Source organism: Diceros bicornis, chromosome 24 (genome assembly GCF_020826845.1).
Source record: "Diceros bicornis minor isolate mBicDic1 chromosome 24, mDicBic1.mat.cur, whole genome shotgun sequence".
NCBI classification, from domain to species: domain Eukaryota; kingdom Metazoa; phylum Chordata; class Mammalia; order Perissodactyla; family Rhinocerotidae; genus Diceros; species Diceros bicornis.
Genome location: NC_080763.1, coordinates 13986252 through 14013530, shown reverse-complemented (window position 1 = coordinate 14013530; position 27279 = coordinate 13986252). Strand labels below are relative to the sequence as shown.

The 27279-nt window shown below is 43.7% G+C and overlaps 1 protein-coding gene across 3 annotated transcripts in view; it reads right to left on the bottom strand.

Moving 5' to 3' along the window:
* Positions 1-27279, bottom strand: part of FNTB (farnesyltransferase, CAAX box, beta) — a 61325-nt gene that overhangs the window by 26402 nt on the left and 7644 nt on the right. For all 3 annotated transcript variants that reach the window (XR_009223694.1, XM_058567119.1, XM_058567120.1), the window contains exons 2-4: positions 16890-16954; positions 6150-6222; positions 3828-3919 (exon numbers count right to left, since the gene is read on the bottom strand). Coding sequence is in view for 2 of the 3 variants with exons in the window: in XM_058567119.1 (XP_058423102.1) it covers positions 3828-3919; positions 6150-6222; positions 16890-16954 (230 nt within the window). In the remaining variant the exon portion in view is untranslated. The remainder of the gene's footprint in view (positions 1-3827; positions 3920-6149; positions 6223-16889; positions 16955-27279) is intronic.

Here is a 27279-nt window from a genome sequence, read left to right as displayed (position 1 = left end):
GGTTTCTCCACCTTGGCACTACTGACATTTTGGGCTGGATAATTCCTTGTTGTGGGGACTGTCCTGTGCAGGACATTAGTCAGCAGCATCCTGACCTCCATCCACTAGATGCCAGCAGCACCTGGCCAAAAAATGCCCAGAAGACAAGTGACTACATAAGGTATCCTCATTGAAAGGTAAGGAAACAGACAAATTATATCTAAATTTAAAAATTAAAAGTGAGAGGCCAGCCCCGTGGTGTAGTAGTTAAGTTCGCGCACTCTGCTTTGGTGTCCCGGGTTCGGATCTCGGGCACAGACCTACACATTGCTCATCAAGCCATGCTGTGGCAGTGTCCCATATACAAAATAGAGGAAGACTGGCATAGATGTTAGCTCAGTGACAATGTTCCTCAAGCAAAAAGAGGAAGACTGGCAACAGGTGTTAGCTCAGGGTGAATCTTCCTCACCAAAAAAACAAAAAAGAAAATTAAAAGGAAAAACATTTAAGGAGCTATTCAGGGGACAAGCTACTAATAACCTTTTGAAAGAGAAATAATAAAACACTGACACATGAAAATTTAAATCTAATCTTTGGAAAAACTTTATAAGCAGAAAAGTCCTAAAACAATTTTTAAGTGAAAGACAATTTTTAGATCTTACAGAAGCTAAAAACCTAACTTAACCGTGCAGTGGTCTCCCTGTAACTTTCATAACACAGCCTGTTATGAATAACACACGCATGGGACTCTCAGTGCTAAAATCACTAAAAAAGCAAACGTACTTAGTCTAGTTTCAAAATATTAATTTATTTTAGGTAAACACACGTATAACTTGTGGATACAATCTCTTAAGAGAGGCAAGCTCAATTCCTACTTATGAATATATTATTCTTGAAAGGCCTGATACCAGCAGTCACAGTAGCTGACAAAAATGATTTTGGCCACTAGAGGGAACTCAGCTTGTCATACTATTCACTGAACAAACAGAAGCACAAACATGAACCAAATAGGAAAGCGAGAGAAACGTGTGTGTGTGGCGCACTAGGTAAGGGCGTGGCGAAAGAACAGGCAGAAAAATAATAAAACTCCAGAGCTAAACTCTGCCTCTGGATCACCTTAATATTTGTATATAAAAAAGAAGAGAAAAAAAAAACCTGACCACATTTTCAAAGCATTTCTTTTCCCCGTGCAAAATAAATAAAAAGGCAATACCCTATATCAGGTAGTCCAAAAAAGAATCCCCATATTTTTACAGAAGTAATTAAGATTTTTCTATATCTTACTAAAAATAGCTTATTTCCCTAGAGGTCAGAGCTACGAGGCTCTGTGCATAACAAATATTATCTGCACCTAGAATTAACCGCCTGCTAGACACAAAAGAAAATACATTATTGGAAAGTCTAAGAAATTCTTTAAAAGTTTGTAAAATCAATGCTCAGAAGAACCACAGGTAAAGCTTTTAAGGCAGCTGTGAAGCAGAAATTCTTAGTCATTAACTATCAAGTGGTTCTTGAAATTAGGACAAATCAGCTTCTTAGTTTTAAAACACTCTTTTAATTACAGAACAATAAAAGTTCATCGTAGAAATTTTAGAAAACACAAATAAGCTTAGAAAAGAAAAAATCTTTAACCCCACCATCCAGAAATAACTACTACTATGTGCACATATATCCTTCCGGTTTTTTTCTATGCATATAACCATCTATATTTTTATCTATAAAAGTTGTATTTTTAAAACTAAGTTTTTTTCATTTAAATCATGAACATCTCTCTATAAATATAAATTTTTATATACAAATATACACATTTATATATACAAATGTTTTTATTGAGGTATAATTGACATATACCATTATATGAGTTTCAGGTGTACAACATAATGATTTGATATTTGTATATAGTGTGAAATGACTGACAATAAGTCTAGTTAACTTTTCAATTTTTAAATGGCTGCATAGTATTTCATTGTATGTACTGCATACTTTACTTAAATTTTAAACACACTTTAAAGCATCCCCTACTGTTGCTATTTAGGTTGTCTCCAATTGTTCAGTGTGAAAAGCCCCAAGGGGTTCTCTCTTCTTATCTGGTGTTTCCACACTTATTTTCTCAGCAAAGTCTTATCTATAAAACACCAAGTATACAACCTAGAAAAAACTCAAAACCGATGCTGACCCAATTTCTTCCATCTCAGGAACCCCCTTATCACTCTTTCCTCTTCAAAGCAGTCTATGTCCTCCTCTAGGGGCAGCTGTACCTCACTCTCACAGGACCTCCTATTTCTTCTTCCTTCTCTCCTTTATGACTTTCCCATTCTCCTAGCGTACATCCTGACTGTGTATGTGTCGGGGAGAAACTTCCCAAACAATCCACAACCCCCAACTGGTATTTCAAAAACATATGGGCCTTGGGGGCTGGCCCGGTGGTATAGCGGTTAAGTTCACACGCTCCACTTTGGCAGCCCAAGGTTCACGGGTTTGGATTCCAGGCATAGACCTACACACCACTTGTCAGGCCATGCTATGGCAGCGTCCCATATAAAGTAGAGGAAGATGGGCATGGATGTTAGCCCAGGGCCAGTCTTCCTCAGCAAAAAGAGGAGGATTGGCCACGGATGTTAGCTCAGGGCTGACCTTCCTCATAAAAAACAAACAAACAAAACACATGGGCCTTTACTCTGACAACTAAATTCCTGTTATTGCAGAAACTGTGTCTGACTTTACTTCCAGAGCTAGAAGAAACTAGGTTTGCAGCAGTATCATGATGAGGAAGACAGTGCATATTTCCCTCTCCCTCAAAAAGCATCGACGCATCACGAGGGTTAATGGCCTAATCTTCATTATCTTCCCTCTCCACATTCATCACAAGACACCCTGCCCAGGAAGGCAAGAATAAGAGGTTATTATTAAGACAGAATGAATGAGACAATGCGCAGTTCTGTTCTTCTGACCTGACGATGTGACCCAGGCAGGGGCTCTGTGACCAGGGAGGGGCACAGGCTAGCCTCCTCGCCTCCTGGCACAGCTGCCCCTGGGGGCTGCGGAAAAACGAACCTGGCTCAGGGGCCTCCCCTCCCTCAGGAGCACCAGGGAGCAGATGAACTCAAGATGCTGCTGTGGGGACACACTCTCTCTCGGTGAGAACTGGGGCATTATATCCAATTCCTGGCCGCCCTTTCCTACCCCACGTATCCCTAAGACTGGAGTGATGATCAGTGTCTTCTTCTTTAAAATATAAACTGTGATGAGCTTCTAAGGGTGAGGTGCCACACTGAGAACACCATCTGAACCATCAGTTTGGGAAGAATCTCAGTTGCTTAGATCTCCAATCATAAATCAGAAGTTTGAGAAAATTGTGAGTCACGGCATTTGCACACCAAGATGGGAACACTTCCAGTGCCATCAAGAGCTAACTGTCCCCCAGCACTGGGGGAGGGACTTTTGTGGAGGTGTTTATGGAAGGCAAAGACATTTTTGTTCATTGGGTTGGCACATGCCTCCCCACAGAAGCTATTCAAATGCACACTGTACTTTCTGGCAAAATCGTGTCTCTCAGAGTTGATGATAAAGACTTTTCTCAAAGACCAGAGCAAAAGCCAAAAGAAAAGGCTACAGAAGAAGAACTTCTCTTGGGAGTTCAAAGTCTTGTTCTACCCACGAGCTTACAAGAGGCTTCTAAAGTGGAGGAGTTTCAGGAAGTTACTGGAGGTCAAGAGAAGGGCAAGTGCTTCTTTGTAGCACCCTGTGTTTTCCATTCAAAACAAACAAAACAGAAACAAAACAAAAAGAACCCCAAACTCAAAATACAATTTCAGAGAACACCCCAGATGCCCCGAAGCCAGACTCACTCAGTCGCCACCATCTGGGGGATGGGCTCATCTAGCAGTTCCAAGCTGTGCAGGATCCAATAGCAGAGCCATGGGCGGCTGGCATCCAGACACTGAGAAGGGACAGGGGAGAAAACACACCCCTTATTCAGAATCATTCCAAGACACTACTGACAAGGCAACATCTGTCTCCCTCTCGGCAGCCTGGCAAGGGGGGAGGGCACCCTATGAACAATCAGTGAATGAAGGACATTTTGCTTTGTGGCCTTAGCCAGGAGCTGAAATGACCATATGTGAGAAAAGGACGATGGGACAAAGAAGTTTACCTTGAACCCAATGGGTCCCTCCCTGACAGGCGTCTAAGGGAGGCTGAGATGAGGACTTCCCACATGCCAGGAAGTTAAGTGCTGCTATTTTCTCAGTGTAGACCCAAGGAGATATCGAATCTCAAGAAGGGATTTCCTGGATTAATTCATTCATTGAATCAACAAATATTTTGTATCTACTTGTGCTAAGCACTGTCTTAGATACTAGGGGCACGATAATGAATAAAATTCCATTCCTATTCTTGAGATGCTTGGCATACAGAATGTATGTGGTTATCTGTAGAGGAAGAAGGCACTAGACACATAAGCACAAGTTACCTTATGTCTTTCTGGAACAAGGCGGAACATATGCATATATATACCTGGATAAATGCTATAATGGGCAGAACTAGAGTCCTAAAGGAGCACATGGCAAAGACTGACTAATTCTGCCTGGGGGGCTGGGAAAGGCTCCCAAAGGTGACATGTGAACAGATCTTGATCCTAACTGAAGCCATAAACATGTATTGAGCATTCAAGGCTAGGCGGGCAAGTAGTATTACTGCCCTAGTTTTACAGATTAAAAGTATATAAATGAGGTCCAGAGAGATGAACTTTTTCCAGATTACAAAGACAGTAAATGTCAGAGCTGACAACAAGAACCCAGATTTCTGGACTCCCAATCCAGCGCTCTTTCCATTGGCACAAGCTGCCCTCTTCATAAATGTGCTATGGCTAGCTTGCCACCTGGGGGGCAGTGGTGCGTTGACTGGTTTTGAGTCCTAGCTCCTCCTCTTAATAGCTATGTGCATTTGAGCAAATTACTTCATCTTGCTATGCTTGTTTCCTTATCCGTACAAGATAAAGACACACCTACCTCATGGAGTAGTTGTGAGGATTAAATGAGATAACGCCTGGTAAGCTTTCACCACGCTGTTCAAGAAATTGTCAGCTGGTATGGCATTAATCGTATCAGGGTTGACTGGACTCTAACCATCAAGAACTTGAGTCAAGGATTGAAAACTTTGAGCCCAAGGCCAAATCTAGCCCGTGGATGTGCTCTGCCTGTTCCTTGTAATGTTTTGCTTGTTTAACTGGCCTTGGTTTCAACATTTAAGCATTGAGAGATTCACATAAAAATGTGGATTCCTGGCTTCATTTGAAGAAAAAAAAAAAGAGAGAGAGAGAGAGAGATCTGGCAAGCCTGGGTCTGCATTCCTGGATGGCAGCAACTGGCAGGAACCGAATGAAAGCAGGGGGCCTCCAGTGTGCCTCAGTCTGCCCTCAGCCCACTTTTCTTATTTATGTTGCTTGGGTCTACGGGCATTTGAGTTGGCAATCCCTGCCACGAATAACCAAATGTAGAACCCCACATCAAAAGCACATTAAAAGCCGGGCTGCTCTGTGTCAAGTGGGGCAGGAAGACTGGAGCCCTCCGGTTCACAGTCACGCTCTGCCTGCCACTCAACCCCATTCCCAACCCCCTTCCCCCTCCCTCCTCCACCACTGCCCCCACCCGAGGCCCCTCTGTGGAACCCGAGGGCTCTGAGGAACAGGCTTTACAACCCACTCTAAGTTCAGGCATTTCACAGTGTTAAACTGTAGGAGTACTCTCTGGGATTTATACACTGATCCTCTAGCCAGTACAGAAATTAGATCAGCTTACAGAGCAAAGGGTTAGGGACAGACAAGTAACTGCCTTTTAGTGAGCTGTCAAGGGTTGTCTAGAAGAAAGCACAGGAAGCCCTCAGCTGTTGGTCTAGTGGAAAAAAGCCCACCCCGCTAGCCCCCGCCGTCTATGGCGCTCCATTGGCTCTGAGGGAGAGCAACACTGGAAGGGATCCGCTTCTGCCCTTTCAGAAGCGGGAGTCCCAGCTCCGCAGGACCTGGCTCCCGTGTACCTGGTTCCTGCCAGAGCCACATGGTACAAGGAGAAGCTGCTACAGGTCAGCCCCATAAGACTTCTACATTCAAATAGAAAAAAGGAGAAAGATCTGGCTGATATTTGATAGGAAGAGTTCCAGGGCAGCGTGTTTACCTCATAGGCATCTGTCAGCTGTCGAAGGCCTCTTTTCAGATAATGGAAGTGCTTCTCCCTCTGCAAAACAAGCCTGCAAAGACAAAGAGCTTGTGAACCTATTCTAACAGCTTATGCTTCCACCCCACTGCAGAACACACATGGGCCCACGCACACGCACACACTCACTCAGCTTCAGGGCATCCCCCCCATAGTCAAGGAATGGACAACCAGCAACTCCTGTAGCACCCAAGGGCGGCTAAACCAGAGAAAAGAGGCCACCGTCTGAATGTCCCTAAAGTGTCTGGAAACCCTGCCGCCAGATGTTTTGGGTGAGATCCTCTCCTTCACGGCAGGTGACTTTCGGCTAAGTGAAAGGCCACAATGAACACACACAGTCAGGCAGTGATAAACCACCCAGAAAGTTCCTCCAGGGTCTAAGTGAACAAATATCTCCCCATCCTGTAAGTAATTTAAATCTGAGCCTCACCACCTCCCTGACCCGTCAGCCTCTGTCATTCCAGTCATTTCTTCTGCAGCCACTTCTCCAAGGTCTGTAGTTCGCACCCTGCCTGCCCCTCAGTCTTCCATCCATTATTCCCTCCCTGAAATTCCTCCTCCTACGTGCTGCCCCACAGCCCTGGCCAGAGGATCCTGTTTGAATGCTGCAGCCAGTCGCTCTCCTTGGCACTGAGGTCAGCGATACTGGCTCTAGGAAGGAATGTGCCGCCAGGGCCACCTGCACAGGCAGGACAAAGGACAGGGCTGCACTTCTCGCCTGGTCTCGCAGAAGAGGCCTGTGTGATTACGGAAGGAAGCAAAGAAGAACAGAATGGCAAGACGTTCACTGTGCTTTCTGATTCCAGAAATAAAAGAAAAATCATTCTCTTTCCTAGGTAGTCAACTCAACAACTGTTTATTGAACTCCCACTGTCCTGTGCACAGGATAAGATCATTAATGTAGTCTTTACCTCAAAAAGTCTTCCAATTCAGTACTGGAAACGAGAAAAGGACGAGTGGCTACGATACGAGGAAAAAATGGTTAGGTTTCATAAAGAAAAAACAGACAAAATACGACCAAGGCTCTAAAGGGAAGGAGGGACAGGTCATTAAGAAAGGAATGATCAGGAAGGTTGTGTGGAAGAGACAGAATTTGAGTTGAGAGGCCCTCGTAGAGGGAGAAAGTTTTTACAAGAAGAGATGGTGAGGATGGGAAGACATAGGGGACAGTTTAGCCAGAAAGAATGGAAACAAAAAGGCACAAACCAGCGCTGTCCAAAAGCACTGTCAGCGATGACGGAAAGGTTCTTTATCTGTGCTATCCAATAGTAGCCACCAGCCACATGTGGTTACTGAGCACTTGAAATGTGGCTAGTGTGACTGAGCAACTGGATTTTAAATTCTATTTAATTTTAATTAATTGAATTTTAAACAGCTGCAGTGGCTAATGGGTACTGTACTGTGCAGCACAGGCATAGTGTGAGCAAGAGGAGTGACAGGTGGGGGATTTGGCCTGCATATTAGGAATGAAAGACGAAAGGTTGAAAGGGCAGTTGAAGCCCTTTTTACAGGGGTCTGGGATACCTGCTGAGGAGTTTCTACTCAATTTAATAGGCAGGGGGGCCGTGAGGGTTTTGAGCTGAGGAAAAAAATGACCAGAACTGTGCTTAAGAAAAATGATCTGACAGCAATAGGTATCCAATCTGTGTTTACAAACTGGACTGGATGAAAGCACTAAGTGGGGAGGGGGATGAGGTGGGAAGACGCTGCTCAGAGTCAACAGGTGGGAAGTACTTAGAGTACTTAGTGCTCAAACTAGCGCACGACCCATAGTAACCATGGTGACCTATGGTAAGCTGACTTCTGGACAGGTGGGCTTCAAGGCACTGGAGGTGTACTCAGGTAAGGATGTCACCACACTGTTGGAAATACGTGTGAGACTCAGGACAGGGATCCAGGCGACACAGACTGGGAATCACTGATCTGCACACAGGTGACAGGTGAAGCTGCAGGAGTAGATCACAGAGCAGAGAGAAAAGTCTGAATGCAGAACTGGGGGAAGACCCACCTTTAAGGGCCTAGAGGACAAGGAGCCAGAGGAGAGGAACAGAGAGCATTACATAAGCAGGGCAGGGTCGTGTCACAGGCAACACAGGAGGAGAGGATCTCACAGAGGGATTTAACAGTGGCAAATGCTGCAGCAAGACTGAGGGAAAAGAGGACGAAGTGGCTGGTGACCTTTGGGAGTTCAGGGAGTGGGGAGGGAAGATCCCAGATCACAAAGAAGAGGAGAAGGCCAGACTTGATTTCTCTTGCAAGGAGGTCCGGGGTCAGGGCTCAGTGAGCACCTACTCTGTGCAGGCCGAGTGTCCAGTCTGGGGTGGACGCTGACTCTGCTCCCCAAAGCTACGGTCCAGACGTGGACACAGTCAAGTCAACGGCGATTACAGTCCTGGCTGACGAACGCTGTGATCAGCCAAGTGCAGTGGGCTCTGGCAGCACCCAAGAAGTCTCGGAGGATCCGAACGAGCTTGGTGAAGGACACAGCATTGAGTCAACAGATGACGGAGACCTGAGGACATGAGTCAGCAGGCAAAATGAAGGGGACAGGGAAGCTGTTTCAGGCAGGGGACACTGTGGCACATCCGAGTAAGTTTAGTTCAGCTGGAGCAAAAGCACAAAGTAACGAGCAGGGAGAAATCAGAGTGGAGAGGTACAGAGGCCTCAGATCACGCAGGACTTATAAATGCACTGGGAGTTTAAACCAAAGAGCAAACAGGAGTCACTGTGCTACAACACGGATGACCCTCGAAGACACGATGCTAAGTAAAAGAAGCCAGTCACGAAAGATTACACAGCGCACGATTCCATTTATATGAAATGTCCAGAATAGGCAAATTAATAGAAACAGAAAATGGATTAAGTGGCTACCAGGGGCTGGGGGGAATGGAGGAACTGGGGGGTGATGACTAAGGGGTTCAGGGCTTCTTTATGGGGTGATGAAAATGTTCTAAAATTAACTGTGGTGATGGTTGCACAACTTGGTGAATATACTAAAAACCATTGAATTGTACACTTTAAACAGATGAATTCTATGATATATGAATTAGATCTCCTTAAAGCTGTTACAAAAAAAAACAAGGGCAAATAAAAATGTTTTTTAAAAAGCGAGTCATTGAAGTATTTTAGGCCTGGGAAAGACATGGTCAGATCTGCATTTTCTAGAGCACACTAGCCGAAGCACACTGAATGGACTGGGGTGGGGAAAAGACTAGTGGCAGGAAACCACACCCACGACCTAAGTGTGTCTGCGGTGTCTGTGGGGGGAAGACAGACAACCGAGCGACAGCCTGAGGGGGCAACGGGGTGAAGGCAGGTGGTTCAGACAGAGGAGAGGAGAACATGCTTGAGAGCAAAGGGGAGACACTGAAAATGCAAGAGCCCAGAGAAAATCCATCAAGGGAGGTCCCTGATGAGGAGAGGGGAGGGCTGGGGTGGAGAGTTCAGCAGGAGAGGCGAGTCTGGCAATAAGCAAGGATTCTACACTCTTGGAGACAGAAATGATGAGAGAGAGTGTGAAGTCAGACAAATACAAGACTTTGAGTGGGGAAGAGAAAACCAAGGAAACATGTGAAATGGCCTCAATTTTCTCAGGAATTAGGAGGCAAGATCCTGAGAGAGCTGTGGATTGGCCACGGTGGTGAAAGTGTTAGGAAATCTACATGAGGTGAACAGAAGGATTATAAAGCAGCAGTGAAGGCCACGCTGAAGCCAAGTAGAATAAACTTTTGGGGAAGCCATTCAGCGGGCACTGTTATGTGAATTTTTTCTTGGAAAGCTTGCTGGAACCCTTTAACAGGAGCAGTGACGGGTGTGCTCTGGTAAGGACTAGTAAGATGGGAAGAGCAGAAAGGCAGAGGCGTGAGAGACCGGACAAGATCACGGAATCAGGGAATTGCTGCGAGAGCTCACAATACGGGCTGGCCCCTCCTGAGCAGGCTGGGTGTGGCCAGGACGGGTATGATGGACAAGAAGAACCAGGAGGGTCCAAGAGACCACTAATGAGGGCAGGCAGGGACCCACTCGAGAAGCGAGGGGAGGCTGAGAAACCGCAGCCAGGTGAGGGCAAGCCCAGAACGTGGAGGCAGAACTGACTTCTAACTCTGAAAGGACTCATTCACAGAGGGGTTTTCCATAGGCCAATTCTTTTCAATCTGAAAAACAGTCAAAGGAATTTGAATATGCCAAATACCTTGAGATGCTAAGCCACGGAGGCGAGAACACTAGCCACCTCACTTAGAAATGTCAGGCATTAAAGGTTTCTTGTACAGGAAATTTTGACACCCTAAATACAATGCTGGGGAAACGGACCAGGTGAGAAGGGGGCTGTACATACTGGAATTACCTGCTCGATACCCTGCCCACTCTACTGCCTTGTCCTGGGGAGAGCTCACGATGTCTGCAGCACCTGTGCCCAGCACAGAGCAGGCTCTCCACAGCTATTTGTCGAATGAACAGAAGAAAGAATAAAGAATGGGAAGGTTAGCTTCTGACAGACCAAAAGAGACTGTTCTCCCTGGATATTTGTCCCTTCAATTTAAAAGATGACAAATCTCAAAGGGGAAGTTAAAATGTGATCCAACAGGCCAGGAGAGGGGTGAGGAGACTGAAGGCTGCATCTGCTCTGGCCCAGGGATCTGCTGTCAGCTCTCTGTGTGTTCACACACACCCCACCGCAGGAGACCCACAGCCAGAACCTCAACCTTCCCTGTGGGACTCAGTACGAATTAGCTGAATTAAGCACTAGACAAATCCTTTCCCTTACTGGAAAAAGAAAAAGAAAAAAAACCTGGAGAAGGAGCCCTTTTCCTTGTCTTCTCAGCACTGCTCTCACTTGACAAGGGCTTTCAGTCACTAGAAAATGAAAGACCTCAGAGGCAAATACTCTTCTGCCTGTAGAGGGTAAGACTCTGGCTCACTCCTCAGGATCCAGAAGCGACACTACCTAAGCCTCACCTACCCAGAAACATCTAATTGAAGGAAGTCTTAGTCACCTCTTCTTTTTTCTTTTAGTGAGGAAGATTAGCCCTGAGCTAACTCTGTTGCCAATCCTCCTCTTTTTGCTGAGGAAGATTGGCCCTGGGCTAACATCCATGCCCATCTTCTTCTACTTTATATGTAGGACGCTTGCCACAGCATGGCTTGATGAGCGGTGCGCCAGGATCCGAACCTGCGAACCCTGGGCTGCCAAAGCAGAGTGCACGAACTTAACCACTATGTCACCAGGCTGGCCCCTTAGTCACCTCTTCTGCAGCTCCGGGCTGGTCCCCAAGGACAGGACCTGGGGCAGCCCAAAGGGGGCTCCCCAAGAACTCTCCTCCCACCTTGAACCACACTCACAGCCAGGCCCCAGGAGTCCTGCTGGGAGGGAACTAATGAGTCCCTTTAGCTGGTTTCACTGAAGAGCAACTTCACCACAAGCAGGGAAAGAGAAACTCCTTTCAACAACTGGGTCCACAAGGGAAACTGTTCTCTCTCATTTTTATCCACTTCATCATAAACACACACACACTAATGCTAATACACATATGCAATTCCAAAATCTTGGAAAGGGTTTCTTTGAGAGTTTATCCAGAGCTTCAAGGGCCACAATGCTAACTGACTGAATTTTAACTTCTCCTTTGAGGTTTATGATTCTTTTATTTTTTATTTATTTTTTTTTGTGAGGAAGATCAGCTCTGAGCTAACATCCATGCCAATCCTCCCCTTTTGGCTGAGGAAGACTGGCCCTGGGCTAACATCCGTGCCCATCTTCCTCTACTTTATATGGGACACCGCCACAGCAGGGCCTGACAAGCGGTGCGTCGGTGCGCGCCCGGGATCCAAACCCAGGCCGCCAGCAGCAGAGTGCATGCACTTCACCGCTATGCCATGGGGCCGGCCCCTATGATTCTTTTACATTGAAGGGACATATATCCAGTTTCTTTTGGTCAGCCAGAAGCTGTACCAAGAGCCTTACTGTTACGGACTGAATTGCGTCCCCCAGCATTCATGTGTTGAAGCCCTAACCCGCCCCTCCCCAGTGTGACTACACTTCATGACAGGGCCTTTAAAGAGGCACTTAAGGTTAAAGGAGGTCTTGTGACCTTATAAGAAGAGAAGAGACACCAAGAAGGAAGGCATGCAGAGAAAAGGCCGTGTGAGGACACAGTGAGAAGGGGGCCACCTGCCAGCCAAGGAGAGGCCTCAGGAGACATCAACTCTGCCAGCACCTTGATCTTGGACTTCCAGCCTCTGGAACGGGGAGAAAGTAAATTTCTGTTGTTTAAGCCACCCAGTCAATGGTATTCGGTTGTGGCAGCCCTAGCAAACTAATACCCTTTCCATTCCTTTATTCTCAACTAACTTCTGTCCAAAAATCTTCCCTGTGTAAAGAGTTAAAAAAGAAAACCTAGATCTCTTTCCCTTTCCCTCCTGAACACGTCAGCCCTAAAGCCATTCAGCTGGGTGGAGCAGAACCAGCTGGGCTCTGCGAGGAGTGGGGCGTGGGAGGAGATGCAGGGTGTCACTGCTCACGGGGACGAGGAGGGCATCTGTGTGGCTGTGCAGAGGGGGCCGGGAGTTTGGGACACACAAGAGGAATGATCAAATAAGAAAATATATTAATGATACGGGGAGTCAGGTTCCATTGTTGGAGTAGGAACTTACATGTGTACTGCGCAGCAACGAAAACTGTAAATACAATGTAACTGTACTGGGTTTCAAGACCCTACACAATGTGCCTCCAACTACTTCTCTCCAGCCTCATCTCATGTCCCCCCTGATCTCCAGTCCCACTGTCTTCTCTGTTCTCTTCAGTCTCAGGACTCTGGCTCATGCTGTTCCCTTTGCCTGGAACACTGCCATCACCTCCTAAACTGGCAACTCCTGCTCACCCTCCAGGTCTCAGCCTAGTAGTCATTTTCTCTGAGAGGCCTTCTGCCGTAGACTGAATGGCTGTGTCCCTCAAAAATTCATATGCTGAAATCCCAATTTCCAATGCCATGGTGTTAGGAGGTGGGGCCTTTGAGAAGACATCAGGTCATGAGGGTGGAGCTCTCGTGAACGGACTAGTGACCTTATAAAAGAGACCCCAGAGAGCTTCCTTGCCCCTTCCACCATGTGAGGACACAGTGAGATGATGGCCGCCTATGAACCAGGAAGTGGGCCCTCTTCAGACACCAAATCTGGTGGTGCCTTGATCTTGGACTTCCCAGCCTCCAGAACTGTGAGAAATAAATATCTGTTGTTTAAACCACCCAGTTGATGGTAATTTGTTATAGCAGCCAGAAGGGACTAAGACACCTTCCCTGACTTCTCAACCTAAATTACATCCTCCCTGTTATCCTCTCTCGGAGCATCCCAATCTGTTCCTTGACACTCATCCCAGTGTAACTATGTATTTCCACTCACTTGTTTAACGGCCACTTCCCCCCTGAGACTGAGAGCCCGGCAGGGGCAGGACCTGGGTCAGCCTTGCTCGCCCTGTTCCCAGAGCCCAGCAGAGGGCCAGGCCTTTTGGAGACCCTCTGTCTAGTGTTGCCGAATGAGTGAAAGAATGAATGACAGAATGAATACGGCAGAGTGAATCACAGCCAACATACTTCATCCCCCTAACCCTGGATCATCCCTGAGAATCGTGCCTTTAGTCGAGACAGATAAGAGGACAGGGATTTAGTCCATCATTGGCTCCTGGGAAGGTTTTAAACCCACTAAAGCCAGGGGCCTCTCTAGTCAAAAATATAAGTAAGAAGTCACTTGAGGGAGGGTGGGAGGGAAGATGAACTTAGATTTCTAAGGACCTTGGAAAGAGCAACAGTATGAAGGACTGCATCTTCAACTGCTCAAGATGTGGGAAATTCTAAAGTAGCATCATATATAGAAATGGCAGGAAAACATGGAAGCGAAGCAGGCACCAGTGTGAGAACTGCTTTGAGAGCTTTAACTCAGAGTATTTTGGCTTCATGGCAACTGTCAACACTTAACTTTCAGTGGTCCATTAACACAGGGGCATTATCAATATTTCTCTCTTCCAAGGAGCACCAGGCCACTTTTTCCCAAAACAATTTTAAAATCATATGTGAGTGTGTGTGTCTTTATGCATTTCAGATTTCTTACTAAAGCTAACGTAACAAATGGGAAAACGGTGGTAAATTCATAAGTGCGTGGAACAATGCTAACAACCATGAGGAAAGAAAAATTAACTTTCATGGGAAAGCAGGATGCTAATAAACAAAACTGTGGAAAGCATGGTCCAAAAGCTCCTTGGGACAGACCACCTCACTCCAGGACAGGATGCATGTTTCACAGTCTCAGAGGGAGAGGAAAATCATTTCTGGGATGGGGAATAATTGTAGAATGTACCAACATTCACCTTCAGCCTTGAATTTGAGCCAAATCTGCTATTTGGCTGTGGCTCTGGAAGGCTGAATAGACAAATGCCTCCCTCAGCATCATTCCCGGCATCCCTGGACCTGTGCGTGGTCAGCGGTCCTGGGAGTGTGTGTGATTCTATCACATTCGATCAGCATCATGACCTCAGAAACACAAACAAGCCATGTCATCTAGATTTATTGCTATTATCTGAACATTCACTTTAGCTAACAAAGAAGATTTGTTCCTGCATTATGTCAGACTTTTAAAATCTGGCTACTGAAACACTGAAATTGAGATGATAATTTAAAATTTTGATAAATTTTCAGATTTATTCTTATATCCTAGAAGTTCGTTCTATGATGATGATGTTTGGCCTCAGCCATATATTGACACGTTGATTTATATACTCAGCCGTTCAGCCAAAATGTGTAACATCTCTAATAGTAATTAGCATGCTGTGACATAATAAGATGCTAATCAGCATCCTTTAAAACACTCATTTTCAAAGGCAACAATGATAAGATGGGAAATGTCAGATTCCTGAAATAAACCCAGAGCCCTGATATATTCTATTTCCACAAAGGATCCAAACCCAGGAGGAACATTTTTGTTTTCCACCCACACCTGACCTAAGACTTCTGAATCAGCGGATTTCACTCCTTCATTGTCCTCTACCACCAGCCCCCAAACACAGCTTCTTCTCCCCCCGCAGGCTATCACCTCCCATTCGCCCTCACATCTCAGTAAGAACCAAAGAAAAATCCAAGGGCTCTATTCTGATGGTGGGTGAAACAGGAATGTCAAATGATGGAGGTCCCTTTGGAAAAACAGAGGATGTGTGTCCACAGAGCCACAGACGTAGACAGTGACTGAGAGCCCAGTCAGGTGAGTCACAGGGGAGGCGAGGGCTGACCACAGAGCCCCTCCTGAAGCAATCCCCCCCTCACCATCTCCAAGTCCCGCCACCTCTAGGGACGCTCAGCTGGTGCGGGCAGAGTCGTTCTCCCCGAGCTGCTGAAACAAACGGCTCCATTAGCTCATCTCCAGCTGTGGCTCATGACAGAAGCAATAGTTCATTTACTGAGGTCTGAGCTTTGGGTTAATAGAGAGATTCAGTTTACCCGTTTGGGGCAAGACTACCTCCACTAGTTAGTTGATATTTTCCTTTTTACCTTCCCACCTGTCTTTCCCTTTTCCCAATTGCCTTTTCCCAATTGTTTTCTGCCTCAGCTAATCAGAATTTTCAGACAGAAATGTTTTTTCAAGGAAATAGTGGCAAAACAGAATGGTAGCAAAAAAGACACAAAGCTAATTCAGGCTAGAACCATTTGTAACATTCCACTAAATAGAAGTACCCAGAACCTGCCTTGCCAGGAGCTAGTCTGTTAGGTCTCAGAAGTCAGCAGACAGGATGAAGATGGCTGGGCTGGACTTCAGACCCCCTCAGCCTCCCATCCAGAGTGCATCAGCCAGCAGCCTAACGACACTAGGGTCAGAGGTTGTCAAGAAAGCGCTGTATCATTAAGATAAAATGATGACCACATGCAGTTTTGGGCTCCTGATCACTTCTGATGGCTGGAAACATGACATAGGATGGTTTCAGAAAAATAATTTGTGACTAGAAGAGAAATGCTAATAAAGGCATGAAATAACCTTATGAAATTCTAGTGTGAAATATGACAAAACTGGAAAAAAGAGAAAATAAAGGTTCAAATTAAATAATTAAATAAGCTTCTGCTTATAATCCCCTTTTTGGAATTTCTGACATCAAAGAGCTTGGAAGATTTCAACTTGCTAAGCGCCAAGAAAAATAAAAGGAATTATACTTCTCAATTGAAATTTCATCCTTGGGATCTGCTGTACAATTACCAATAAAGGGCCAGGTTGCGAGAAGCTCCAACTTCTCACATTTTCCCAGTCAAATAATAATATACATCAAAGGAATCCATTCTTGACCATTCCCCCGGACTCTACATCTGTTTCAAAGTATAATATGAAAGAGAAAAACTTGAGAGTTCTGATCTGAACACCAAAGCAGCAGGTCACAACTAAGCAAGAGAAACACGAACTTCCTCTCGCCATCTTCAGACCTCAGAGTTCAGGCCTTGAGGGGCATCCCCACGTAACACCTGCAGCTCACATCAAGCTGGCGTCTCTTCTAAACAGCACTCTAATACAGGAAGGAGTTGGGGTCATAAGCACATCTAGGTAGCCACAAGTTCAAGAAACACCAGTCTTGCAGCAGACTTATCCCCTGAGCTTGGATACGCTCAAGGAGGAAGGAAGAAAGGCTCCCACAGGAGGTGGTGTCTCCCTGATCCCATCAAACTCCTAACCACAGCTTACCTTGGTACAAAGTGGTTGAACTTGTAAGAACTGAAGACCTCTTGGATCTTTTCTTCTACTTTAGCCTGGTGAGGATGCAGGAAATGGGAGAGAGAAAACAAATACAGATGAGACCTCTATCAACTTTTTCTTCCCATTGCCACAAATGCCTACTGGCTACATTGCTTGGTGTGGTTTTGGCCTTCATAGTACTAGAGGACTGCATTCAGGGGCTCTGCAGGATGACAGGCTTAGACAATGGGAGGGAGAGAATGCCCTGTACCATGTTGGCATCACAATCGACTTCTCCAGTAAACTAATCCATAATATCCAAACTAATGGCAGTTCTGGAGTTTGGCACCTTGGCACCAGTTACTTAGGGAGCAGACGAAGACAGATGCATTTTGCTTGAATGATTGATTCTTGCCTGCTCTATGAAGTTGTTTAAGTGTTCATTTAACTGGCTATTCTCAAACACACAATTAATTCCTGCCAAGGGTCATACTTCTTATTGTCAGACTGAACAGTTTAAATACACATTGAACAGTATTGAAATCCCCTAAGGTATTTACATGAATATCAACCGTAGGAACACTAAAGAAATAGCACATCTGGTCATCGGTCCTATGTCACACACAGGACTCCACAGCCCCATAAAACAAAGGCTCTCAGAAAGTCAGGTCACAAAAGAAACCAGATCAGGGGCTGGCTGGGTGGTGTAGTGGTTAAGTTCATGTGCTCCGCTTCGGTGGCCCAGGGTTTGCGGGTTTGGATCTTGGGCACGGACCTAAGCAGTGCTTATCAAGCCACGCTGTGGCAGCGTCCCACATGTAAAGTAGAGGAAGGAGATGGGCACAGATGTTAGCCCAGGGCCAATCTTCCTCAGCAAAAAGAGGAGGACTGGCAACGGATGTTAGCTCAGCGCTAATCTTCCTCACTGAAGGAAAAAAAAAAAGAACCCATATCACTTGTGTCCTCTGCAGACCACAGCATACATGGTCCCACAGTGCAGCTTCTGTCAAGAAAGCGTATGGTAATGGGGGAGGGCTGGTTCACAGGAGACAGGGTTTCACCTTCAGTGGCATTCCTGCTCTCTGTGGGGAGGCATGTCCTCGTTGAGATTTCAAGATACATAATAATGTCCTCTCTGGGAAACTTCAAAAATGTATTATTTATTTCTGCAACACCCACAGAGTTAGAGCTTCTAATCCCTTTGACAGGGGTGCAGGAATTATTTGTGATGACGAAGGCAGCAGAGATGTGAATCACCTGAAATGGCAGCCAATCTAAAATTCGTTGATATTTGGTTTTAGGATATGCTTTGGTCTTTGCCTTTGAACATGAGTTTGAGGGATGATCTGGCTAAGAATTTACAACACTTCAAAAAACAGACTGAAGTTGCTCTGAGAACCTGACTCAGGCAGAATATGAAAATTGTCCCAGGTTCCTCATAATTGTTTTTCCATTCCAGACACGCACACAGGACTAATACCAAGTCCCAGTCATTCCTTCCTATAAACTAAAAGAGATAGAAAAACATACAAGAAACATTTGTCAATGAGACCATTAAATAAAGATTTGCCTACAATATACTGTTATAGCTAAGGGAATTGATGAATTCTGAATGAAAACCAAATGGAAGGGCCGGCCCCGTGGCTTAGCGGTTAGGTGCGTGCGTTCCGCTGCTGGCGGCCAGGGTTCGGATCCCGGGCGCGCACCAATGCACCGCTTCTCCGGCCATGCTGAGGCCACGTCCCACATACAGCAAGTAGAAGGATGTGCAGCTATGACATACAACTATCTACTGGGGCTTTGGGGGAAAAACGATAAATAAATAAATAAAAATTAAAAAAAAAAAAAGAAAACCAAATGGAAGGAAAACTCACTTCCTTTACTCAAATACAAGCCCATTCAAATCTATGACTTAATAATATTCCAAGGCTAATGGATGAGCTCATCTCCTCCTTAGCATTCTGACACTTAGACCCTAGGAAGAAAAGCTTCCCCGCAAAAACTCCTTAATGAGAAGTCCTATCTTCAGTCCCCCACCCCAGGCAACATGAGTAGCCAAGTACTACATGAGGCAAATGGAGGTTTATTTCTAAACTAAGATTCCTGACAGAAACAGAAATGTCATACTGCAAAGTAGAAAATGCTTAAAATATTTCCAACATAGTGTCATTTCTCTTTGGATTTCCTAACCACTCTTCTTCAGAATGAACGAGTGATATTCCAATGCAGTTAGTAAGTGACTCACGTCTGAAAATCTAAGTTATGAATTCTAATAAACACCTGAGTACTACAAGTCAGCTGTTCATAATAATAGACAAATAACAATTCACTTTATTTTCTCTTAAGAACTGGCATATTTTTCTAACAGCTTTCTTGAGATATAATTCACACACCATTCAATTCACACATTTAAAGTGTATGCTTGACTGGCTTTTACCATATTCACAGAGTTGTGCATCCATCATCACAATCAATTTTAGAACATTTTCACTACCACAAAAGGAAACCCCAAACACCCTAGCAGTCACCCCCAATTCTCCCAGTCTCTGGCAACCACTAACTTACTTTCTATCCCTACAGATTGCCTATCCTGGATTATTTCATATAAATGGAATCATGTAATATATGGTCCTTTGTGACTGCCTTCTTTCATTTAGCACAATGTCTTCAAGCTTCATCCACATGGTAACGTGTACCAGTACTTCATTTCTTTTTATTGCTGAGGAATAGCCAAGTAATATTCCATTGTCTATGGCTATAACATTTTGTTTATCCATTCATTAGTTAATGGGCATTTGGGTTGTTTCCACTTTTTGACTGTAATTAACAATGCTGCTATGCACATTCTTGTACAAGTCTTTAGATGGACATATATCTTCATTTCTACCTAAGTATAGGTATATACCCAGGAGTGGAATTGCTAGATCATATGGTAACTCTATGTCTAATCAGTTGAGGAACTGCCAGAGTGTTTTCCAAAGCAGTTGCACCATTTTACATTCCCACCAGCAGGGTATGAGGGTTCCAGTTTCTTTCTATCCTCACCAACACGTTATCATCTGTGTTTTTGATCATAGCCATCCTAGTGGGTAGGAAGCAGTATTTCATTGTAGTTTTGATTGCATTTCCCCGATGGCTAATGATGTTGAGCATCTTTTCATGTGCTTATTGGCCATCTGTATATCTTCTTTGGAGAAATGTCTATTCCGATACTTTGCTCATGTTTTTAAATTGGGCTATTTGTCTTTTTATTACTGAATTGTAATAGTACCTTATATATTCCAGATACAAATCCCTTATCAGCTACATGATTTGCAAAAATTTACTCCCATTCTGTGGGTTGTCTTTAGGAACTGGTGTATTTTTTCATATAAAAAGATCATCTCAGAGCACACAGTGTAGTTTTTAGAGGACAACTTTAAAAATAATACTTAGTGGGCCGGCCCCGTGGCTTAGACGTTAAGTGCACGTGCTCCGCTACTGGCAGCCCGGGTTCGGATCCCGGGCGCACACCGACGCACCGCTTCTCCGGCCATGCTGAGGCCGTGTCCCACATACAGCAACTAGAAGGATGTGCAACTATGACATACAACTATCTGCTGGGGCTTTGTGGGAAAAAAAAAGGAGGAGGATTGGCAACGGATGTTAGCTCAGAGCCAGTCTTCCTCAGCAAAAAAAGAGGAAGATTAGCATGGATGTTAGCTCAGGACTGATCTTCCTCACACACACACAAAAATAATAATAATAATAATAATCCTTAGTAATAAGCCTGCCATTTTTTTTGACAAATAGTGATAGATTAATACAGAAATCAAAAAATACTCATCTGGGGAAGACAAAAATCAAAGTAATCCCCAAAGCATGCAACATCCTTTTTGGTTCGTGCTTTCTCTCCCTATAGCCTGTCAGCGTTATATAGAATCTGAGTAAATTTGTTACTGGGAAGATGCAAGCATTCTTGGAATGTTCTGATTTGCATAGCAGAAAGAAAGGAAAAAAGCTAGTTGTATATAAAAAAGTTAACATAGCAGGCCTGAGACTGCTGTCCTTAGAAAGACCTGCTTGAAAGGCTGACCCTTGGCTGGCATCTGGGAACCTGGATTTTGGGCAGGTTCCCATTATTCCCAGACCCGATAAGAGTGGCTCCCTTGGGGGCCGGCCCGGTGGCATAGCAGTTAAGTTCACACGTTCCACTTCGGCAGCCTGGGGTTCACAGGTTTGAATCCCGGGCACGGACTGATGCACCACTTGTCAAGCCATGCTGTGGCAGTGTCCCATATAAAGTAGAGGAAGATGGGCACGGATGTTAGCCCAGGGCCAGTCTTCCTCAGCAAAAAAAAAAAAAAAAAAAAGAGTGGCTCCCTGTGCCTAACTGTACAAATAACATGGTTTATACTGAACAGCTACTTTTCTTCTAGGAGTCTGGAATTTTGCAAAGTGCTAGACAGAGGATACCTATGTGATCAGCCCCCAATAAAAACCATGAGCACCGAGTCTCTAACGAGCTTCCTTGTAGACAACATTTCACGTGTGTTGTCACAATTCCATGCTGGAGGAATTAAGCCCATCCTGTGTGACTCCACTGGGAGACGGCTCTTGGAAGCTCGTGCCTGGTTTCCTCCAGACTTCACCCCACGAGCCTTTGCCCTTTGCTGATTTTGCTTTGTAGACTTTTGCTGAAATAAATCATAACCATGAGTACAACTACATGCTGAGGTCTCCGAATCCTTGCAGTGAACCACCCAACCTAGGGGTGGTCTTGGGGACCTCCAACACATTAGTAGATTTAGAAATTTAGCCTTTGGGGCAGAATTAAGGGAAGTAGTTCATAACAACTGCATAATCTATAAGGCAAGATTTATAATTAAATTCCTTTTAAAAATGTATCAAAATCCTCACTTTAAATATAGGAGAAATTAGGCTAACTATTAAAAAAACAAAGTTACCTAAGTCATGAAGAACTCTGAACACTATATAGCTCTCAACTCAGAATTCAAGAAAAAAAAAAAAAAAATCAGCTTCAATACAGGGATGCTAGAGCATGTCCACTTTCCCCGGCCTCTCATTTTATCTTGAACTTCCATGCTTCCTTTCCACCCCAAAGGAATGACCATTCTATTCTAGGTAATCTCTCATTTCTGCATGAGAACCCCTACAGGGAAGGCAGTTACCAACTGGGTACAATACAAAGGCTGATTAACAGCCCCTTAACAACAGATAATTTTCTTTTGCATAAATAGCAAAGGGCCCATAGGTTCAGTTCCCTTGGGCACAGGGCACACAGTTCATGATCACGTTAATGAAAGTGATACGGCTCTCTTGGGAAGAGGATGACAGCCTAAAGGATCTGATCTGTTTCAGAAACATTGCTAAATGAAATGTTACAAGGAAGGCCACCAGAATTAGTCACCGGAAGACTTAGTCCCAAGGGATTAGCTCTTCAAAATTTTTAAATAGCCTGAAATAAAGGACCTTTGATTGGATCTTGATTCAAAACACACACACACACACACAAAGGATATAAAAAGAATCTTGGGACAATTGGGGAAATTTAAAAATAAACTGGATATTAGATGATATTATAGAATTATTTTTTATTTTCTTAGGTGTGATGTTATTGTCCTTATGTAGAAGAATGTCATTCTTAGGAGACGCATGCTTTATTATTTAGGGGTAAAGTGTCATAATGTCTTCATCTTTCAAATATTCAGGAAAACAATTAGTCATATAAATGCATACACGTGAGTACACACACACACACACACACACACACGAAAAATTGTGTCCTGGATAGATGATTCATCGGGTTATCTCTACCTCTGCCCTTGACCACACTATTTCACAACTCTGTAGAGGTACAAGATAATTTGTAGAAAACTGATAGTAATGTGAATAACTTCTGTCCACAGAAATGCAAATTGTATCTGATAAAATGCAATTAATTATCACCCTATGGATATTGACCAGTTTCGCATCCATTTGCAAGTTCATTTCAGCAATATGTATCTGACTGTAAATGTGTGGTAATTTGAGTTCTCTTCTGAACTACTGTAACATCTTACTGGTTCCATGAGTTAAATAAAATCTTTGACGTGTTTATTTTATATTTGTATGAGTTATGACTTTATCCTCTTTTAAAATTTACCTTTAACTGTTGATATGAGGGGGGAGACTAGGTGGAGGGTAAACAGATGCTGTCAATTTTCTGTATATTTGAAAATGTTTATAATAAAAAGTTGGACAAAATTATTAAAAATCAAAACAAAACACTTAATACCCAGATTCCACCATGACTACTTTATCCAGGTATAAGAAATATTTTTGAAAAGTCTAATACATCTGCATATACATATAATGCACTTACATGTATAGTAGATAAATAAATGCTTAAACCAATTAGAAAGTGTTTCTGGCAATTTAAAAGCAAATACTCTACATTGCGACACTGACAGAGTCTCTCCTCGACCCAACTTTAGTCAGCCTCCTCTGAATCCTCTTCCCAACTAGGCTTCGACGTTTGTACTTCTGTGTTCACCTTTGCATCACCCAATTTTAGCAAGAATCCTGCTAAGTTAGTTAACCAGAATCTCCCATCCTCAATATCTGATCATCCTCAATATCTGATCGGGTTCCTCATCCTCTACCATCCCTCAGTGATGTCTGGTCACCCTGGCTTGCCTTCAGGAGGAATCCTGTTAGGTTAGTTTAGCCAGAATCCCCCCTTACCCCTGATGATTCCTCTTAGTAATTTTCCATCCATCAATCCCCTCACCTTGCTCCTTGGCTATAAATTCCCACTTTTCCTTGTTGTATTCAGAGTTGAGACCAATCTCTCTCCCTTACTGCAAAACCCCACTGTATGGTCTTCCCTGAATAAAGTCTTCCCTTAACGAGTGTCATGAATAATTTTTCCTTTAACAATACCACGTCATACCAACCAGGAGGATGACTAAAGACGAAAAGATGGAAAACAACAAATGTTGGCGAGGACGTAGAGCCATCAGAGCCCTTCTTCATTGCTGGAGAAAGTGTAAAATGTACAACCACTCTGGAAAAGGCCAGCGGTTTCTTATAAAACTAAACATACTCCTATCTTATGATCCAACAATTCCACTTCTAGGTTTTTACCCAAGAAAAATGAAAACACATGATCATAAAAAGACTTCTACAGAATGTTTATAGCAGCATTATTCATAATATCCAAAATCTGGCAGCAGCTCCATTGTCCATCAATAGGAGAATGGATTAAAAAAAAACAACAGCAATCCATAGTATATTCATAAAAATATCATTCATCAACAAAAAGGGACAAATTACTGATACACGCAACAACATGGATGGACCTCGTAAATATGCTGGGTGAAAGATGCCTGACACAAAAGAATGCATACTGTATTACTCCATTTAGTTTGGAAGAGGTAAAACTAATCTATAAAAAAAAATCACAACACTGGTTGCCTCTGGGGGGGCGGTGGGAGTGGGGACTGACTGGGAAGGAGCATGAGGGAACCTTCTGGAGTGATGGTGATGTCCTATATCTTGATAATGGTTTGGGTTACATAGGTGTGTGCACTTCCCACAACTCAGCGAACATGAATGTACACTTAAGATAACACATTTTATTGTGTGTAAATTTTATCTCAGAAAAAAGAACTGTAAATAAATACTAAGCTCTAGTTAATAACACGCATATTAAAGTATTTAGGGAGAAGTGTATGGATGTCTACAATTTGTTTTGAAATTCATTAAGAAAAGATGGATAGAGGGATGAATAGATGAATCAACATGTGATAAGGCAAGTATGGTAAATGTTCAAAGAATTTAGGTGATGAGGATACTGGTATGCATTATAAAATCCTTTCAACTGTTTGAAATTTGTCGTAATAAACTACTAGGAAAACAACCAAATACTTTATTATTGTGAGAGTTTAAAAAATATAATACTTTCTCATCCTTCCTCTATGTTCAAGGTGTCTGGAAGACATCCGTAAGCAAAGTTTCCTGCCCCTGAGGAGTTTGCTTTGTGCTCACCCATACTACTTAAACAAAAGCTTGCTGAAGAGCAGAGAGCCCCCATCAAGTGGAGTCTATGAGCAGGTTGGTCCAGAGGCAGGTTTTACCTGGAACCAAGCTAAACTTGTTAAAAATGTAAACTCTCAGGTCAGAGACCTACAGAATCAGAAACTAGGGGATGGTGTTACCCGACTACTTTTAACAAGTCCTCCGGAGGATTCTCATGCATGCTAACATTTGACAGATCAAAGAAGGTTTTTTAGTAATGGTAATGGTCACTGTAGATTTCAGCTCAGAGCCTGATGCTGGAGTTTGGCTTCAAATCGTACTTTCTTAATTTATAATTATTAATTGGTATTTAAAACTGCTCACTACACTTTTCTTCTTCTTAACTAGTAAAGGATAAACAAAGATGAGAAGACAAAACATTTCTCTGAACAAATAACCTAATATTTTGAGTGCAAGATTCAACAGGAGATCAGAGTTGACCTGGTCTCCGTATCCAGCTAGTGTCCCTGTCTATCAAGCCTGAGATCCCTTATGAACTACAGGTTCTCAACCCTGGCTGCATATTAGAATCACCCAGGGAGCTTAAAAAAATACAGCTGCCTGGGTCCCACCTCCAAAGGTTCTGCTTTAATTGGTCTATGGTGTAACCTAGGAGAGAGGGGAGGACAAAAACCTCCCCAGGTGATTCTCACAGTCAGCCAGGGCTGAGAACCACTGCCCTCACTGTCAGTTCCTTTTTTAAAAAGAATGTGTTTAAACATCAGGTGTTCTGGAAGTAATGAAGGAAAACTAAGTTTAAATCATAAACCAAAATGAACACTAGAAAGAGGTTCCCAATGGCCTAGAGATCCACAATTATGTTTTCAGCAGTAACCCCTCCTCATTCAAAGGACAGGTGCTTATCATTACTCTGCTATAATATTTCAGGATTCTCCTCTAATAGCATTCTTTTTTCTTTTTGTGTGTGTGTGAGGAAAATCAGCCCTGAGCTAACATCCGTGCTAATCTTCCTCTTTTTGCTGAGGAAGACCGGCTCTGAGCTAACATCTATTGCCAACCTTCTTCCTTTTTTCCCCCAAAGCCCCAGTAGATAGTTGTATGTTGTAGTTGCACATCCTTCTAGTTGCTGTATGTGGGACGCGGCCTCAGCATGGCCAGAGAAGCGGTGCGTCGGTGCGCGCCTGGGACCTGAACCCAGACCGCCAGTAGCGGAGCGTGCACACTTAACCGCTAAGCCACGGGGCCAGCTCTCTAGTAGCATTTTTCATTAAAGAATTCCTGACAGCCATGCATATATGAAAACTTGGTATATGGCAGAGATGGTAAAACCCAATATCAAAGGAAAAAACATGGACTATTGAGTAAATGTTGCTGGTAGAAAAATTAACTTACTACTTCACACGCTTAAAAAAAAAATTCTAAGTTGATTAAACTTGAACATGAAAAACTTAAGTCAAATCATTAAAAAAGCATATAGGAGAATATCTTTATATTCTTGGGATAGAGAAAAATTTCTTCAAAAAGCCCAAACTATAAGGAAAAAGATAAGAACATAAACAGAAGCAAGGTTAAAGGCAAACAAGAGCCTAGATGAAGATATCTGGAACACATGTAAAAGATACTATCTTTCTCAAATTGAGACCTCTGACAATGTCTAGTCTTGGAGAGGGCGTGGGGAAACAGAGCCCCAGGACCACACTAGTTAGTTCAACGTTAGAGCCACTTTAAAGGGCAATATGGTAGCAGGTACCAACACTGAAAGGGCACAGACCCTACAACCCAGCAGTTCTCCCTCTCAGGTAGAAACCTACCTCGAGAAACTTCTGCACATGTGCACAAGAAAGTGTGCATAAAGATGCTCACTGCAGTATTGCAAATAATAGTAAAAACTTAGATACAACCCAAATGCCCATCAACAGGGAGGGTATGGATAAAATAGAAGACTCTATTCTATACTGCACTATACATCTAGGTCATCCCGTCTAACTACTACATACCACATAGTATAAACTACGGTATACCATATATACTATAGCGTAGAAAAAATTCTGCTCTTTAGTGGAAAACTACGCGTTGTCTATAGCACACCCTTGCAGGCTGTCTGATTCTAGCCCTGTTCATTGTCTTTGAACTATTTTATGTAAACGTAACTATTTTATGTGACAATTTATGTAAATTTTTAAAAGCAATGCACAAATACAGAGCTTACAGACCCATAAAAGGATTAAAAGTGAGAAAGTGGAAGGATACGCACTCAACTCATGATGGAAGTTGCTTCTGGAGAGGGTGGGGGGCAAACTGAACTGGGGGTGGGGTTAAAGGAGACTTTAGCTATACTTATCATTGTTTTCCTTTAAACACATAACTGGAAGCAAAC